Consider the following 17,147-nt stretch of genomic DNA (forward strand, 5'->3'; position numbering starts at 1 on the left):
GTTTTGGCGAGTTTACAGATCTAAAAGCAGGGTTGGTGTTCTCTCTTCAGAATTGCTGAGTTCTGTGTAATGAACTGATAATAAAGAGAGGGGAAAATACTGTGAGCAAGACTAATAAATCTGCACATTATCAGAACTCTGGCAGTTGCAGTACGCACAGTTTGCTGAAATGCATACAAACCTCAAATTTCCCCCCTTTTTGATAATTAAACTCCTGTGATGCACATCATCAGCTTTCCGTTTGGCCGTAGTCATTTCAGTCCTAATTAGCATCCACACTTGGGTTTGCAGAGTTGGAAGTCTGCTTGGTAAGCCTGATCCTTTTAATGTCTACTGGCATCTGTTAAATTGTAATGAGTAATTTGAGCTCTTTGAGTAAGGTGAGAGTGATCAGCCGTTAGAAAGATTGCTCCTTTGGTGTCAGTGCAGCACTGCTCTTCAGTATGAAGGGCACCTTTCTAGGCAGAGGTCCCTGTCTTCTGACTAAACTGCCCAGGTAAACTCAACAAACCTAAGCAAATCTAAAGAAAGGCTGAAAGGAAGAACTTGAAAAAGCTAATAGTGCCACTGAACTTGATCTCTGTAAAACTTAATTTGCTGCTTTGGCAGTCAGGAGCATTATGTGTTACTAGTGAATAAAAAGGACTCTATATCATTATGGTACATGTAAGTGCATAAGAACTGTTTACTTTTTTGAGTAGTAAATATTCGTGCAGTTTGAATTCAAGCTGTGCTGCATACGGAGGTCCTTGAGAGCCTCTTTTGCTTCTAGATCTCACTACAGTGAAGGAAAACACTGGCGATGGTGTTGCTGGATTGAAAATGGTTATTTCTGTGAGATTCAGAAATAGTAGGCAGCCAGCCAGTGGTATAAAGCAGGAAAAAAACCCAAACATGCCTGTAACTTTTAATTACAGAGTGATTAGCAGATTACTAAGGATTGGCAATAAATCTAATCTTTGGTATGTATTCTAGTACTGTAATTGACTGTTACATAAATTATTAGTTGGAATTATTTCAAAACTATTTTTAAGATTGAAATATAACTGTGTATTTCAATATATATAGAGTTCAGTTCAGTTTTATAATATTAATTTAAACTAATTGAAGCCTCCTCCGCACTTGCCTTCAGAAAGTGTTAGCCACTGACTAGGAGATTACCAACCATCATTTAGAGAACTCTACCAATTTTAAATTATCATCAGCAGTAGTGCGATAGGTACATACATATGTATGCACAAAAAAGTTCATTTGGGCAGATGCACATTTTTTTTTTGTGAGATCTGTTTTGTTATTTCCCGAAACAAACTGTATATCTAGAGTTCAGTTTTATAATATTAATTTAAACATTAAGACTTTTTTTATAATTTATTTAAAACAAAAATGTCATTCAGTTTCTTTCCCCATTGTCCAATATTCAAGTACCATGTCTTTGTGAACAATGGGGGAGAAGGATCCTCCCCCTTATTTTTTCCTCTGAAAGTCACCAATTTCTGTATAGTCACACTTCTTGTTCTAGATTCTGCTAGGTCTTTCTGGGTGAATGGAAAATTACTTCTTTAAAAAAAAAAAAAAAAATCAGGATTTAGAACTGTTTTGGTCAGCTGAAAACATCCCTCCAGCAGTCTGTTGTGAAGGTGCTTGGTTTTCAGTAACAGTTTAAAACTTATAGTTTCTCTTTCATTTGAAAAAAACCCACATGTAGGTCATTAACTTTACAAGAAGCCATTGACATAGGTTTAATGTTTAACCTCTTGGTATTTCTTTAATCTTTAACTTTTTCTTGCTACACTCCAATAGGTGAACTCTTTACAGTAGGCAGTTGATTTCACTTGTATAAAGCCACTCTGCATCTCTTTTTGCTCCATACTATTGCTTTTTGGCTGAAAGTAGTAATGGGTTCAATTTGGTGATAATTTTGTGGGGTGGTGTGGGTTTTGGTTTTTTCTAAATTTTAGAGCATTTGGATTTTTCTCTTCACCCTCTATTATAAAAGGATGTTATAATACTAGCTCAGACACTAAAAGCATCTTAACGGAGTCAAATCTAAGCAGAAGGACTTAAGATAGAAAGATAAGATAGAAAATGGTTTTATATTGTTAACTGTCTTGGAGAATTGCGTCATCCTCTGGCTTTGGGTTTTCTTTCCTCTTTTCTGTCGGGACACTTGGCAATTCTTTTTCATGCTCCTGGTATTCAGAACAGAAAGCAGTTGCGTTGGATGTTGATCCTTTTTTATTTATTGTGCCAAGTGATTTTTTTTCTGGGAGTTCACTGCTGGAGTATGACTGGAAGTTAGTGGGAAGAGTCCCTGTGCTCTGGTTTTGATTAGCTGGCTTCCAGGTGAGCACCACCTCATAATTTTTCTGACCCCTGTAAAGCCCCCTCTGCCTGGGCACTGCTCATTGCTTTTGGAGATGAGCCGAATCAGAAATTCCTGTTGAAATTGGTAAGCCTCTGTAGCAATCCCTGTCTTGGTGGAAATACCTGATGTGCTGGAAGAGTTCATTGCTGAGGACAGTCAGAGTGAAGGGGCACCTGGGACTGAGTCTGGAGCTGAGCTTGCGTAGTCGTGTGCTGATGGCACCAAGCACCTACCTCTTCCTGCCTCCCAGTCTGTCAAATGGGAATTATGCTCATGATTAATTGGCTTACTGAGTGCTGTTACATACTGCTTCTGTTCCTGCTAAATACAAACCTGCCAAGCTTCCCTGTCTGGCCAGGGGATGAAATGATGATGCTTCATTCCCGCCAAAAGTTCAATATAAGGTCAACGCCATTTTTCCTGACAGTTCTCTAATAGCATCATGTGTTTTAATATCCATGTGGCTTGGCAGGTCCTGTACATATATTTTCCTTCCCTGTGGAAGAAGCTTGCATTGAAAAGGGGAGTTGCATAATATGTTTTTGAGAAGTGATTATTTTTTTACCAGTTCTGAAGATTCCGCAAGCTACAGACTCCTGAGGAAGTGTGTTGTGTCATCTCTTGATGACACTTCAAGAGGAGAAAAATTAATGTTTGGCAAATTACTTGTAGTTATATTGACAGATTTTCATGTTAAGTAGGTAGTGCTTTATAGTACCTTCATAAATAGTAAAATATCCAATGTGATTCCAGTTTAAAATGTTGCTGCTCAGTGTGGGTGGGGATAGGAAGTGGTGGGGCAGTACTCTCATCATCCCAGGGAAGTATAGCTGTAGTTCCCATGGCTTTTGGTGGCATGTGCGTAACCCCGGCTGTGGAAAATATACCTTAGGGCTAAGGATTGTACCTTCTGCACTGTGCCTCGAGCCTGTATTGGGTCAGGAGATCAAAGTACAGCCAGCATGCCTGCATCTGGCAACTTGTTGGACTGTGACTAGCCCTTAGGCTCCTGGTACCTTTGATTTATACCGCTGATGGAAATGTTAACTGTTTCTGAGTTTCCCAATCCTACACCTCCATTCATGCCTTTGTAATACTGCTGTTGTTGACAGGAGCAGTAATGTAATACCGTGGGAATGCTTATAGCATGGGGAGGTGTAATCAATAATGTTTTTTTCCAAGTTTGATTAATCATTTTTCTTGGATATTTCATTGACGAACCATTATTTACTTATTTTTTTAAAAAACACATTTACCTAATGAGTATTATCCTCCAGTGGGGCCCTGTTGAAGATAGCGGAACACAGCTGGTTGGTACCAATATTAAACTCCACGCCAAGCCTGTGTACTTCTGCACTTGTGCAACCCTCTGCTGCGGATTGAAACCTGCGAGTTTTATGGATAAGAGCAAAGCAGGATGGTGAGCGGGGCTCGGTGCTGGCATGTCCTTCGAACGGGAGTGCCTGGTAGGGCAGCTGAGCTCTGTGGGGTGCTGTGGTTTTCTAGAAAGCCTTCAGTGAAAGCAAAAGCCTAAACTAAAAAAGCAATTTAATACCTTAAACTCTCCAGCAGGTCAGGTCTTCATGCTGGGAGGTAAGCTGTTTCTCATGTAGTGAGAATGCTTTTTCCAGCTTTATTGGAGAGTGAATAGGATTACTGTTTAGTTCAATTTAACTACTGCTATTTGCCAAGGAGATGTTTTAGGATAATCTCCAACACCCTAATTGAAGCAGGTTAAAAAACAAATTGATCTCTCCTGATGCCAAGGACAATGGTGCAGTATAGTGAAGCTCTCATATGCTACTGGTAATATTTGCAGCAAGTAATTTCCTCCCTCTTCCCCTGAAGTGTTTTCTATAAAATCGAGCTTTGTGCCTAGAGACAGTGAAGGCTCCGAGTACTTCCCAGAACTCTGTGTCAGCCTGTGAATGTGGTAGTGGTGTGGAGATCTCAATAAATTCTCTGTGTTTCAGTTCCTCACTACTTGCCCATGCGTACCAAAAGGTTTTGCTGTGCGTCTTCATACTGTGGGCTTTGTCTTCAGAAAGAACAAAACAAAACCCACCAAAAAAATTCACATCTGCCTGAATGAACTTTTTTGTGCATACATATGTGTTTATGTATGTATCACACTACTGTGGGTGATAATTAATTTAAAATTGGTAGAGTTCTCTAAGTGATGGTCAGTAATCTCCTAGGCAGTGGCTAACCCCTTCTGAAGACAAGTGTGGAGGAGACTTCAAATCCATTAAGAAAACTTCTCACATGAGAAACTTGATTTAAATAGTCAGTGTACCTGGTGGTGATTTTCTGACTTTACTTGGGTTTGGTGCATGCTTATAGATGTTTCAAACTCAAGCCACTTGCCAAAGCTGGAGGAGGAGAAAATTGGGGCATCTTTCAGAAAGCTCAATATTATACAGTAGCAATACGAATATGAGATGTTCTGTTGGTGAGCTGGTAACCTGCATGACATTAAAAAAAAAAAAAAAAAAAGAGAAACTTAAAAAATGTCCCGAGCAATCTGTTGTGGGAGGGTTATAAGTCTACACTGTAAGGAGATAACAAGGACTGAGTAGCAGTGTTATTTGTTTCTGTTGTGCTTATTTATAAAGGATGCTGCAACAGACTCACATTTCCATGTGGGTTAGTTTGGCACGAGAGAAGAGCAGATTGTTTGGTTTGGCTTGCGCTTGTTCCTCTGCCCTAGGAGGGTTAAAGTGACTGAGGAGCTTTCTGACATGCCCTCTTGTGCTTCTAATGCACTTTGCTTTCATCTGGTGCATTTTATAGGCTTTACTCACCAAAAAATGGGGAGGGGAGAAGTATTTTTCCCTTTCTTTCCCCAGCAGCCCGCTACTGTCAGGAGCTGTGTGTGTTTAGGATGGCAGTGGGGTTTTCAGCATAGGTTAGACTTCATGCTTGAGTGTGTGCTCAAGTGCAGATTTAAGTAGGTTCAGAATCAAGTACTTCTAAAAGTGCTTCAGTGGAAGTTGCGATATTAATGTATGTAGTGCTAACTCCTATTATTTCATTTGTTCTCATACACAAAGTAATTTTTGAAGGCTCGAAGTAGTTAAGTTGGTTCGTATTTGATGGTAGCATCTTCCTGCCAGATTTTGACTTTCCATCCCCAAGTGTTTGATAGTGTTGATACTAAAGAAAAATGTTGCCTGAATTTTCCTGTCCTTTCAGGAGAAAAAAAAAATCTTTATCTTCTCTATTCCCACTGGCTTATATGAAAACAAAACAGCAGAAAATATTATCCTTAAATCAGAATAGAGGGTTGCAACTCAAAGGAGGACAGCTTGAAAGCTGTGGGTAACTATCAGACAAGACCTAGCAGGAGAAATGCTCATAACTGTGTTAACAGTAGTGTGAAGTGCGCTGTTCTCAAACTACTAAATTAAAATGGACATATTGGAAGTTCCAGCTGAGGGGGCAAGACTGAATTTTATTTATAAAAGAGTCATCTTATAGCCTATGCACTGAAAATCACCAGTACATCCTTTGGGTCTCGTGTGAAAAAATACAGGAATTTAGCCTTTGGGTCTTTGAATTTAGCACCTTTCTTATTCATTTAATGTAGTGCAATGACAGTAACGCAGTTGTACTTTTAAATATAATCCCAAATGTAGCAGGATCTAGCTTTCAGAGCTGACTTCAAGATCTTACAGCTGCATAAATTGGAAGTGGTGCATGCAGTATCTCCATGGAGGGTACCAAGCTCATTGTCTCAGTTGGTTTTCCTGCCATTTAATGCAGGTGCTGTATCAGCACCTGTGTTGGAAGAAGTCTCTTTTCTACTCTTAATGCCAGATGGAAAGGGAGGGGAGGGGAAAAGATGGATCTCACTGAAAGCTGAGCACTTCCAAATGCACTCTGAAGCAGAGTGCCTCTCTTGTTCCCCATGACCACTGCAAAGATGTCTTCGAAATAGGGAGATGTGATCAGCTTTCATGGCACAGCCACATAATAACTTTTTTTTTAAATTCCCAGGTAGCATACAAACCTGTTTTCTGTTGATGTAATGCTTTTATTTCTCATTTCAGCTATGAAGCCGTACACTCCAGCTTTCATTCTCCTGTGGAGTGCTGTTGGGATAGCAAGGGCTGCCAAAATCGTTGTTGTGCCGCCAATTATGTTTGAAAGCCATCTTTATATTTTCAAGACTCTGGCCTCAGCCTTGCATGACCAAGGTCACCAGACAGTGTTTCTCCTCTCTGAGGGCAGAGAGATTCCTCCATCTAATCACTATAGACTTCAGCGCTACCCAGGGATCTTTAACAGCAGCACCTCGGATGATTTTCTCCAGTCCAAGATGAGGAGTATCTTCTCGGGGAGACTGACAGCCCTCGAACTGTTTGATATCCTGGACCACTATTCCAAGAACTGCGACATGATCGTTGGCAACCGGAACCTCATGCATGCCCTGAAACAGGAAAAATTTGACCTGCTCCTGGTAGATCCCAATGAGATGTGTGGATTTGTTATAGCTCATCTTTTAGGGGTTAAATATGCCGTCTTTTCCACTGGCCTATGGTATCCAGCAGAAGTGGGTGCTCCAGCTCCCCTGTCATATGTTCCAGAATTTAACTCGCTACTCACAGATCACATGAACCTATTTGAGAGGATTAAAAATACTGTTGTTTATCTTATTTCAAGATTTGGAGTCAGTTTTTTGGTTCTGCCAAAATATGAAAGGATAATGCAGAAACACAAGGTTCTGCCAGAACGGTCCATGTATGACTTGGTTCATGGATCCAGCCTGTGGATGCTTTGTACTGATGTAGCACTGGAGTTTCCAAGACCTACGCTACCCAATGTTGTTTATGTGGGAGGAATCCTAACCAAACCAGCCAGCCCTCTGCCAGAAGTAAGGTTTGCTGAGCTTTACCGTAATTTCTGTGGTATCTGGTTGACCTCATGTGATGAGTGGCAGTTTTCAAGCAGTGCATTTCAAATGGGATCTAGCAGATTTGTTGTTGCTTGGTGAAGTCACTGGAAGTAGCCTTGGGGTGGTGGTGAGGGAAACTATCAGACACAGACTCATTTTGATGAGTCTTTTGTGATCTCAGGAAGTATTTTGCTTTGAGTAAGGTGCTTAATGGTACAGTAGAGGAAAAAACAGTGCATGCTATCTTGGAAGTTACATCTGTAGCTTCTAACCAATTGTGGGTTAAAATGGGAAGAAGGCAGAGCGGGTGAATACTGCTTATGCTTAGAGAAGCCTGCTGATAGGTTATACTATAATTTCATGGTATTAATGTTTGTATGGAGAGTTTTCTTCACTTGATTTGATAGGTAAAAATGTCTTTAAAACTAGGTGTATATAAGCATGAAGAAACTCTGTATAGGCTAAAAAATGGAGATGATGTGAGTTGACTTAAATGGCAGCACCACTGTACTCGGATATAAATTTTTACTGTATACTCACTGGCCATAAGGTACTGAACTTCAGACTGCAATAGTGATAGTGACTGGACTGATTCCAGAAATCCTGACTCCTGAGATTAATAATTAAGTTTGATTACTTCAGTGTACCATGTGATCTTTGATACCTGATATCTAAGAATGCCTCTGTTCAGCAACACAATGGTGAGTGACGGGCAGAACAAAATTTCACGGAAAACCTGTCATTTACACTTCTATTTATGTATACATAAACAAATAGATCTCAAATTGGAGGTGATTATTAATGGTTGCTTCTGGCTGGTTGATAAATAGGTAGGTAGACCTGCAGTGCTCAACAACTTGCTTCTAAAAACGCCTCGTTCAGACTTCACTTTTTGCATGAAAACTGCCAGGCCCACTTCTCATCTGTTCTAGCCTGAGAGCTGTTCCTGGGAGGCTGGGGCTTTTTTGTTTTGCTATTTTTATTCTTTGTGCTGTTGGTACTGTCTTCACTTAGCAGTACCTTCTTTCACCAGCTCAGAAACCATCAGACAATTCTGATTTGGACTGCAGGATGTGGAGTGCTGAGCCGATTCTTTTTTTTTTTTCCCTCCCCTCTTCAACTTTAAATGCATTTGAGTTGAATGAGAGCAGGCACTTGCATGGCACTCTGAACACAACAGTGGTTATATCCCAACATATACTATTGTCTGTTCTCCAAGGTGTCATCAGAGATGACTCTAACAGTGCTGCTTCTAACTGGTTCTTCCTGTATATATGTTTGTGTGTGTTTAGGAAGTGTCAGGCTGCACAGATATCCTGAGAAAACAGACCAAAGGTAGCCCCATGCTGTCTAAACAAAGTTCAGCCCTGTTCTCTCCAGGAAAACCTTTCTGGCTGGATTGAGTTTCAGCTTTTCATTTTCCAAAGCAGTATTTTCTTGTTCTGTAAGGAGACATAGCGATACATATTTGTACACGCATATATTTATATATATTTGGAGTATTTTGAAAATATATTTCTATGTACTTTCTAAATTTACCCTGGAACAACAGACATTAACCTGTTAGAATATTTTATGGTGCAAGAAGGTGGAACAGCAAGTAAAATGTTTAATACAACCAGATTGACAGTGACCTTGAAATAGACCTGTAGGTAGAATACATGCTGGCAAATACTTATTACAGTGGGGGGGAAGAAACCCCCCTGTAATTATTTGTGAACTGAGACATTATTTACCTTCACTTCGGTTTTATCAGGCAATTAATTCTTACAATGTTCTAAGTGTTCTAAGATTGAATGCGAGAGACACAAAGTCAGTGCTTTCATCTTTTATCATATAATTTGTCCATGCCTAAACTGTTACACATAATCCACTGTGGTATGTATTGTAGGTAAATTATTGGGCAATCAGTTTGTTTTTACTGAACAGTTATATAAAATCCATAACTGTCACTTTATTCTGGCAGATTAAAATTGGGTAGGTAGTGCTGCAACTGTTTTCAGCTGTTGCTGCGTCTCTAAAGCAGGAGCCTTTGCTAATTTATTTTATGCAGCTTTTAGCCTGGTGCATTAATGTAAGCCAGAAGCAGATCTCATTCATGTTTCTGTGCTGGAAATCATGATGCTTCAGGAGCCATCTCATAAAAGAAAGTGGTGTCTTGCCCAGAGATGATCATCAGTAGAGAGGGCATGTGGCTGGAGATAACAGCTTTAGCAGGCAAATTTAAGCTACTATTATAAGTCATTCAGGTCTCTTAACATTCTCCAAAACTGCTTATAAGTAGCCTAGTTCGCTTCTGGTAGAGAAGTATTAGGCAAAAAAAACTGTGTTGTTTTTTTCGAGTCTGAAATACCCAGGCACCTCAGCAGTGGCACCACTGCCTTGCTGGCAGAGAGAGGTTGTTATTGGGGGGGGGGGGCGGGGGGGGCTTGTGAAAAAGGAAAAAAGTAGGGTTTTTTAACCAAATCAGAATACCTACACGTAACTGAAAAGCTCTAGTTTTCTGCTAATAAGTAACATCTTAAAAAGAGAAGGCAGAGTAATAATTAAACAATCAAAGAGAAGACAAAGGTCAAGGCCTTTCAAACTGTTATGGGATGGCTGTTTAATTCTAGGGGATGTGGTAGCTGTTTTGTGGTTGCTCAGAGTCTGCACCTGTGCTTTCCTTAAACTTTTTTTAAAGAAAAGTTAGAAAAACACAGCTTTAAAGGTAGCATGTATCGGAGGGTGCTGAATATCCATGTCGTGTAACAGTGCATACATGAGAAACAAACCTGACTCTTGCTTTGGTCTGTCCCTGTCCTATCTACATTAATACTTTGCTTCAGGGCAGTGGAACGGTTTTGTAGATCCCCCAGTCATCCTCACTTACTGCATGTGAGTTCCCTTTGTAGAGTGTTTTTGGTTCAGGTAAACCAGGTTTATTTTTGAGGATGTCAAGCTGGAAGATTTATTTCACCTGTGAACCAAATGCTTGCTGGTGTCTGATAGGGAGGCACAAGTGCCTGTAGCAGCATTTGGCCTTTTGGATGGCTTTAAGTGACATTGGGGGGGTGGTGCTGAGATCGGGGGCCACGATAGATGTAGCCAAAGTCAATCTGCTGGCACACGCAGAGACTATAAGCAGAGCTTCTGCCGTGCTGGCACGGTGCTCAGGTAGGGGCAGGCTGCAGTCCCTGCAGGCACCGTATGTTAGCCCTGCGTCTCGCCTTGTCACCCGTGAAGGGAACTGGCCTCACTGGGGTGTATTCTTACTGGCCTGCACGGGCCAGAAACCAGCAGTGCCCGATCATGCAGTTCCCTCACGAGCCGGGCATGGTTTTTAGCTGCTGCTGAGCACTATAGCAATTACGGCTGCGGTGTGTAGCATGCGGCTCTCCGGGTTGCAGCCTGCCCGGATGCCTCGGGAAGCCTTCGCCAGGCTCCTGTCCTCCTTTGTGCTCTCCCTCTGAGGCGGTGTCCCGATGTCGCTCTGCGCTTGGCGCAGTGTCCCTCGGCGCGGTTGCAGCGGTCGGCGAGCTGCGGGGCGGGAGCCAAGAGCCAGCGAGGAGAGCGGCGGGTCCTTTGGAGGTCACCGCTCTGCCCGGCGCCCTGCGGTGCCTTGCGGCACGGCGCGGTGCAGGCACCTGGGAGCCTGCTCCTCGGCGGAGCAGGGTTAGCCTTGCCCTTTACAGAGAGGCAGTATGTCAGGGACCAGAATGCCTGGTGATGGCACATTTCCTCCTGTGCTCTTCTGATCCCTGCTGCAGGTGGATGAAGCTGAGCATAACTTGTTTTACTCTGCTTCATCGTGGTGTGAGGACTGATCCTCGCTTCACAAAGCTCAGCGGAGGCAGGAGACGCTGCACGGTCGTCTTCTGTGGTAGCTAGTGTGCTATTTTCACAGGTTAAAGTGCGTGGATTCAGAAGGTGCTTCTCGCGTAAATAGTGTACTCTGTAAAAGACGAGAAGATAGTTAATGTGGCTGCACCCATTACTTGTAAGTGAATAAAATCTTACATGCATGTGGGAAAGAGTCCAGGGTTTGTATAGTTAACTCCAGAAAGAGTGTATCTTGAATTGCATAGAGGACAGTGTGAGCAGAATTTGCTTTAAAAGATCAAAAGCTAGAGACAGACTGAATATAAAATCTTTAAGGTCATCACTGACTTAAACTATAAAGTGTATGGTGTTACCTGGCAGTATTTTCCAGATAGCTGGCAGTGGCCATTAGGAAAGTAAAAGGCTCCTCTGCCTCTTTCTTATTACGCTTCTCCAGAGGGATCTTGCAAAGCTGAATGAAGCTGGCTTTTTAAAGTAACACACATTTTAAGAAACAATGGGGAAACCTCTGCTATGGTGTTTATATCTTGTGACTAGGTTGATCCATAGTTAGGCATTAATCAGCCTGATAAAATACGTCCTTGAATCAGGGTAGAAACCCAACGGGTGCTACAGGCGGCTGCCTCAGGAAATACCCGGTGAGGAGGGGACAGAGGGCATTGGAAATGAGCAGGTGTCTTTGCTGCAAGAAAAGCAGCTGAACAGTGTTTCAGAAGGGCTTCTTTCCATCAACTGGTTGATGATGTAGGTCCATTTGGACATAGGTTGGATCCTGCGGTTTGAAAACAATTATACTGGAGAAAATCTGTGTCGGTGTTTACAAAAAAACCCCCGCAAACTAAAATGATACATACACTGTAGTTTGTAAATTGAGCTGCTTCTTTTTCACATCTGCAGAGTTTTTAAAGTTTCATAGCTACGTCTGTGTAACACTGCTTTTTTTTCAACGCTGATCTTGAGGTGGTACTTTGGACTGAATGCCATTTGTCATTGATAGAAAAAGAGAAACAAATTACAGGTTTTTGGTTTTTGTTTTGTTTTTTTTTTTTTTTAATTCTTCTGTACCCAAGTGAACTAATTTATTCTACAAAGGCAGCTATTCACGTTCCAGAATTAGAAGCTGTCCTTTCAGCCATAGCTGTCAACAGATAGTAATTACAGTAACTTACTTGCTCCTCCCTGTAGATCTCTTATCTAATCTTGTTGTTATATAGATCTAGATCTATGTAACAAATTGGTGGCTTTGAAATATCTTCACTAAAAAGTTGGGGTTTTTTGCTGATTCTTGCTGACAGTTGTATGTTTACTAGGCATGTGTTAGCTGGTGCTGGTATTTATGTTTAAAATTAGGTGGAAGAATAAAGACATGTTTTATTCCTTAGATCAGATTTTTCTCCTTCATTCAAATTCAAGGACACCATCTCTAAGCTCTTGCAGGCTGTGGCAGTAGATTTTTGCGCATGGCATAGCACCAATTTTTTTTTTTCTTGAGTCTGGGGAATAGTTCTCATAAAGCTACTTTTGACAGTAAATTTCTGGTGATGTGAAGCAATTCTAGAGCTGTTTTAAAATGCATGTGATTGTCAGCTGGTGAGGCAAGAAGTCTTGTAAGGATGATAGAGATTATGGGGCATTGTGTAAATTCTGTGCTGAACCATGTGTATTTTGGCTCAAATATATTTGCACATAAAGCTTCTTCCCGCTCCCCTAATTGATCTTTGCCATGCAAGTAAGCATTGCCTGAGCTCTTTAGATACCTACAGTCATAAAACTGCTGTAGTTTCCAGTCTCAGATGCTCCAGCATGACTAGGTTGATGAACCATGTCTATTCTGCTGTACTGCTGCATTTTAAATTCAGGAAGATATGCGACTCAGCATCTATCTGTGTAATGTAAGAGACAGGGCAAAGGATGCAGGGCTGGTTTCAGAAACTGGTTAAGTATCTCCAGTAAAACTTGGTCAGGAAGGCAGGTCCTTCAAGTACACATGCCAAATGTAAACTTGCATCCGGTGGTCTGATGAACGAACACCAAACCTCTTCAGCAAGCCTGTGCTGTCCATCAAAAAGCAAATTTACTTGGTTCGTGGGTTGGAGTACAGGGTGGTTCTTTCTTCAGCTCAAATGATTGTGTGTATTTGGAATTAAAAATGCAAGGTTCAGACCTTGGATGTTGCATAGGTCAAATGATGAGAGCTAAAAGCAACAGAAATACTGCTTTATCTACAAAAAATCAGGTTAATATAAACTACTATTAGAAACAGGTTTTCTGGTTTTAAATATTCTAATTCATCATTTTTGTATTAGAATGCACAAATAAACAAGACTTATTCACTTTGGTATTGTGCAGTGCTTTAACTGTGTCACCTGCAAGTTTTTAAGACTGACCTGTATGTAGGACAAATAATGAGGTAGTGTTTTTTCCATGGGCTACTTCTCTAGCATACTGTAGGATAGTTTCTAACATATGCAGAGAAAAAGAAGATAGGACCTTATTTCCAAAGGCATACTTTTTTCAGTAGTATTTGGGATCTGCTTGAGTTTGAATACCACGTTTGTATAATTTGTGAAATTGGGATGTGTTGAAAGCTGACATTTAAGAGGAGAAAGCCTGATTATTAATATTACTGACTTTAAAAAAATAATCTCTATAATCAAGCCAGCTTTTCTTTTCAGATGTCCTAGCTGCTTAGAGGTTATTTAAGTGAAGTGGATAACTCATGTTTGACTAGTAATCTGCTTGGGCATTTATATATCCCGTGGCTGTGATTAGTGTTAGGCAGCACCCACTGTTTGGGGTGGTGAGGTGCCTGTGGCAGGGGCCTCTAGGAGAGGGTGGAAGCTGCTGAGGAATACCTGAACATGATGGATGGGGAGAAGAAGGGATTGTCCCATGCTTGGCTCCCTGACCCCGGTGGCAGTGGCTGAGAGCAGGTACTGTGTAATCTCTTCTGTGGTGTGGCTTCAAGTACCTCTTACCTGACCTTTTGAAGAGTGCTGGAAAAATCAGTAATGTATCTTCAGCTTCTCTGTCTAAAAAAGCATCTTTCAAATAATGCCGTTCTCATTAAAAGATTGCCTTCAGGGAATTGTAGTTTCAGGAAGTCAATTCATGTTTGGCTGAAACCTGCTGTACATTAATTTTTTCAGTGCCCAGTTTCAGTGGATGTACTTTACAGATGACCTGAAGTAAAGTCTTATTTCAAATCCTGACTGAGCAGTCCTGACAGTGAGCTGCTTGTAGGTCACAACAGTACCTTGAACAGAAGTTTCGTTATTAACAATGTTGCCTAATGATTTTATTTATCTTTTGTTTGTTTTTTAAAACTACAGAGTAGAACTACCCCTGCCCGGGGACTGCTGCGGGCAGCGTGCAGTGCTGGGGTCAGATAACCCTGATCTGGGGAGGTGGAGGCAGGATACCTGGCAGCTGCTACAGGGATTTATCCTGCATAGTGCTGTGCTGCCCACATCAGCAGCCCTGCCTGCATCCAGACCTGGTGGGAGCAGGGGCCCTGAAAGAGGTGAAAATGGGGAATCGCTCAGCAGGCGCCAGTGCGGTGCTTCATCTCTCTTCATACTTTTTGGACAAAGGTGAGGGGGACACACACATAGTGCAATTCTGGTCACCCCAACCAAGTGGAGGAGCAGTAAAGTAGACTAGAGAAGTCTTATTGAAGGATGAGGGATCTTATCACTTAAACACAGGCTCAGAAGCCAACTGATCTTAAACTTGTTAAAGAAGGGATGATGACTGATGGCCTGTTGAAAATATATAAATATTACATTAAAATATACATACATTATGTGTGTGTATACATACATGCATATATACATATATGTGTGTGTTTATATATATTTATAAATATTATAAAAAAAAGAGAAGGGAGGAGGTAAACTCCAGGGAGAAATGAAAGCTATTTAATGTGAAGAGGAAATAAAGAAGAACTTGCCATTATTAAATCAAAGCTGCAGGTTAGCATTATATCTCCTGCTGTCCACAGCGCACAGGTGTTGTACTGGAACAATGAAAGATAAAATTTCCACCTAAATTAGTTTATAATGTGGATTTATGGATGGGGCTGTATGTCAGTATCTGTAATGCAGAGGTCTGGATTTAAAATTCAGCTGCCTTTCAATTTTCTTCTTACTGTATTCGCTACAATTTAATTTGACCCGATGTTCTATAGACGGAGTAAGTAAAACCATTCTCTGTACTTAAAACTGTATTTTCTTAACCCTTACTTGTCCAGCTTTTCTACTACATACACACCTACTGAAACTGTAGGAGGATTGGCAAAACCTTGGTTTGCATTTACATTTAACAATCACAAACTTTTCTGTGTATGCTTGCAAGTTATGTGACAGGGCTTCATGCTTAGGAAAGTGAATGTGTCTTTTGGTATTTTTTTTAACAGAATATTGCCTCTGGGGTAATGTCCACAAGGCTTTTAATTTGAATCCTGAATGTGGGGATACCTCTGCACCTGCTACTCTATGCAGTGATTTTAATAACCTCTCTTGAAGGGCAAGCTTCTTATTTTCGACTACCTTCCATTCATTTGAAAGGCAAGGTTGCTTTGCCAGGGTGTTTGCCAAAGGTCCAGTGAGTAATGGATTTTTGACAGAATGTTGCATCAGGGAAGTACTTGCGCGGCAGTTTTCTGGTTGACCTCTAGTTTTAGGTAGACCGTGTTCTCAGAGGCTTCATTGGATACGCCTGTAACTAGAGAGGGCTGAGATACGGGAGAAAAGACAAAGGCTTGCAGTACTGTATTTCTTGCCTGCATTTTGAGTCTGAATTTCATTCCTCTTTAAAGTTAAATGGACTTAAACTTTCTGTTGGTATTGGATGTTGAATGGATAGAGGCAGTAGGTCAGGGAGAAGAAAATGCAACGTTTTAGACGTTGAAAAGCTTCATAAGGCTTTAAAGACATTTTTTTCCCCTCCAATGCATTTTGATAAGCCAAATATGCAGTAGATATATATACCAAATAAATAGTGAGAAACATAAAAGGAGAAGGTCTGTGTTTCAACAAGGCTGAATCTGTATCTAATATTACTGAAGAAGCATTGTTAGATTAATACGTGATGACAGTGCACTTAGTAGTGCTTGGGGTCCTAATAGAAAACAGCTCAGATCTTACTGTTTGTTTCCCAGCTGAGAGTATTAGCATGGCTTTAACCAGCAAGAAAATACAGGACAGCATTAGTCTAATGCTATAATCTGAGTATGCTTCTTTTAATGTCTACAAAGTATGGGTTTGTAATTGTCTTACTCTACACTCATATGAACTACAAAATATGAAAAAATAATGTGAATATTAACTGCGTGGACTTTGTGTATGGTGGATCTCATTAATAGAATGAGATTTATCAGCATCTTAATAGTATATGGTGGAGGTCAGCCAACCTCAGTGTATCTAGGGAAGACAAGATATAAACTTACTGAGACTTTACAAATACCCCACCTTTTCTGTTTCATTTTTAGAAGTTTTAGTTTGACTTCAGACAGCAGGATAAATGGAGAAGAGAGTGGGAGAGACCAGGAAACATACGTTTAGTTACAAGTTCATGAGAGAGGAGGTTGATGACCAACAGCAACTTGTTCCTGAGGAAAGAGAATGATTAACTTGCAATTAATCCAGAGGGAAATGGTGGGGTGGGGAAGGATCTTGTCCTGGCTGGGAGCAGTGTGGCTGCTATTAATTGAATTGTCTGAGTCTGATGATACAAAAAGGAACAAACCCTGGGATGAGCACGTTTGCCTCGTGGCCATTGCTTTTAAAAGGCAAGAATTTAGTTAGTGGAAAAATTACCTTCAGAGTGTGACATAAGCGCTAACTGATGTGGAGATGTGTGGCTGAGCCAGCAGAAGGCGTCTGGATACCTTGAGGCAGGGAAGTGCTTGGTGCAGTTGGGTGTTCGCTGTGATGTTCCTTGTCCTTTGCTCGTTAAAGCAAATAAAAAGAAAGAACTCTATTTTTGGATGTAAACTGATTGACAAATTCATGGCAAGTAAATACAAACAGCATACTTTGCCTAAAGTGATGGCATTTCACT

The 17,147-nt window shown here is 41.0% G+C and overlaps 1 protein-coding gene across 3 annotated transcripts in view; it reads left to right on the forward strand.

The window, feature by feature from the left end:
• The window catches only part of UGT8 (UDP glycosyltransferase 8), a 50,989-nt gene that overhangs the window by 14,246 nt on the left and 19,596 nt on the right, over positions 1–17,147 (forward strand). For all 3 annotated transcript variants that reach the window (XM_074823550.1, XM_074823549.1, XM_074823551.1), the window contains exon 2: positions 6,418–7,241. In XM_074823550.1, the coding sequence (XP_074679651.1) occupies positions 6,420–7,241 (822 nt within the window). In that variant the 5' untranslated portion in view covers positions 6,418–6,419. The remainder of the gene's footprint in view (positions 1–6,417; positions 7,242–17,147) is intronic.

This window comes from Strix aluco, chromosome 4 (genome assembly GCF_031877795.1).
Source record: "Strix aluco isolate bStrAlu1 chromosome 4, bStrAlu1.hap1, whole genome shotgun sequence".
In the NCBI taxonomy this organism is placed as follows: Eukaryota; Metazoa; Chordata; class Aves; order Strigiformes; family Strigidae; genus Strix; species Strix aluco.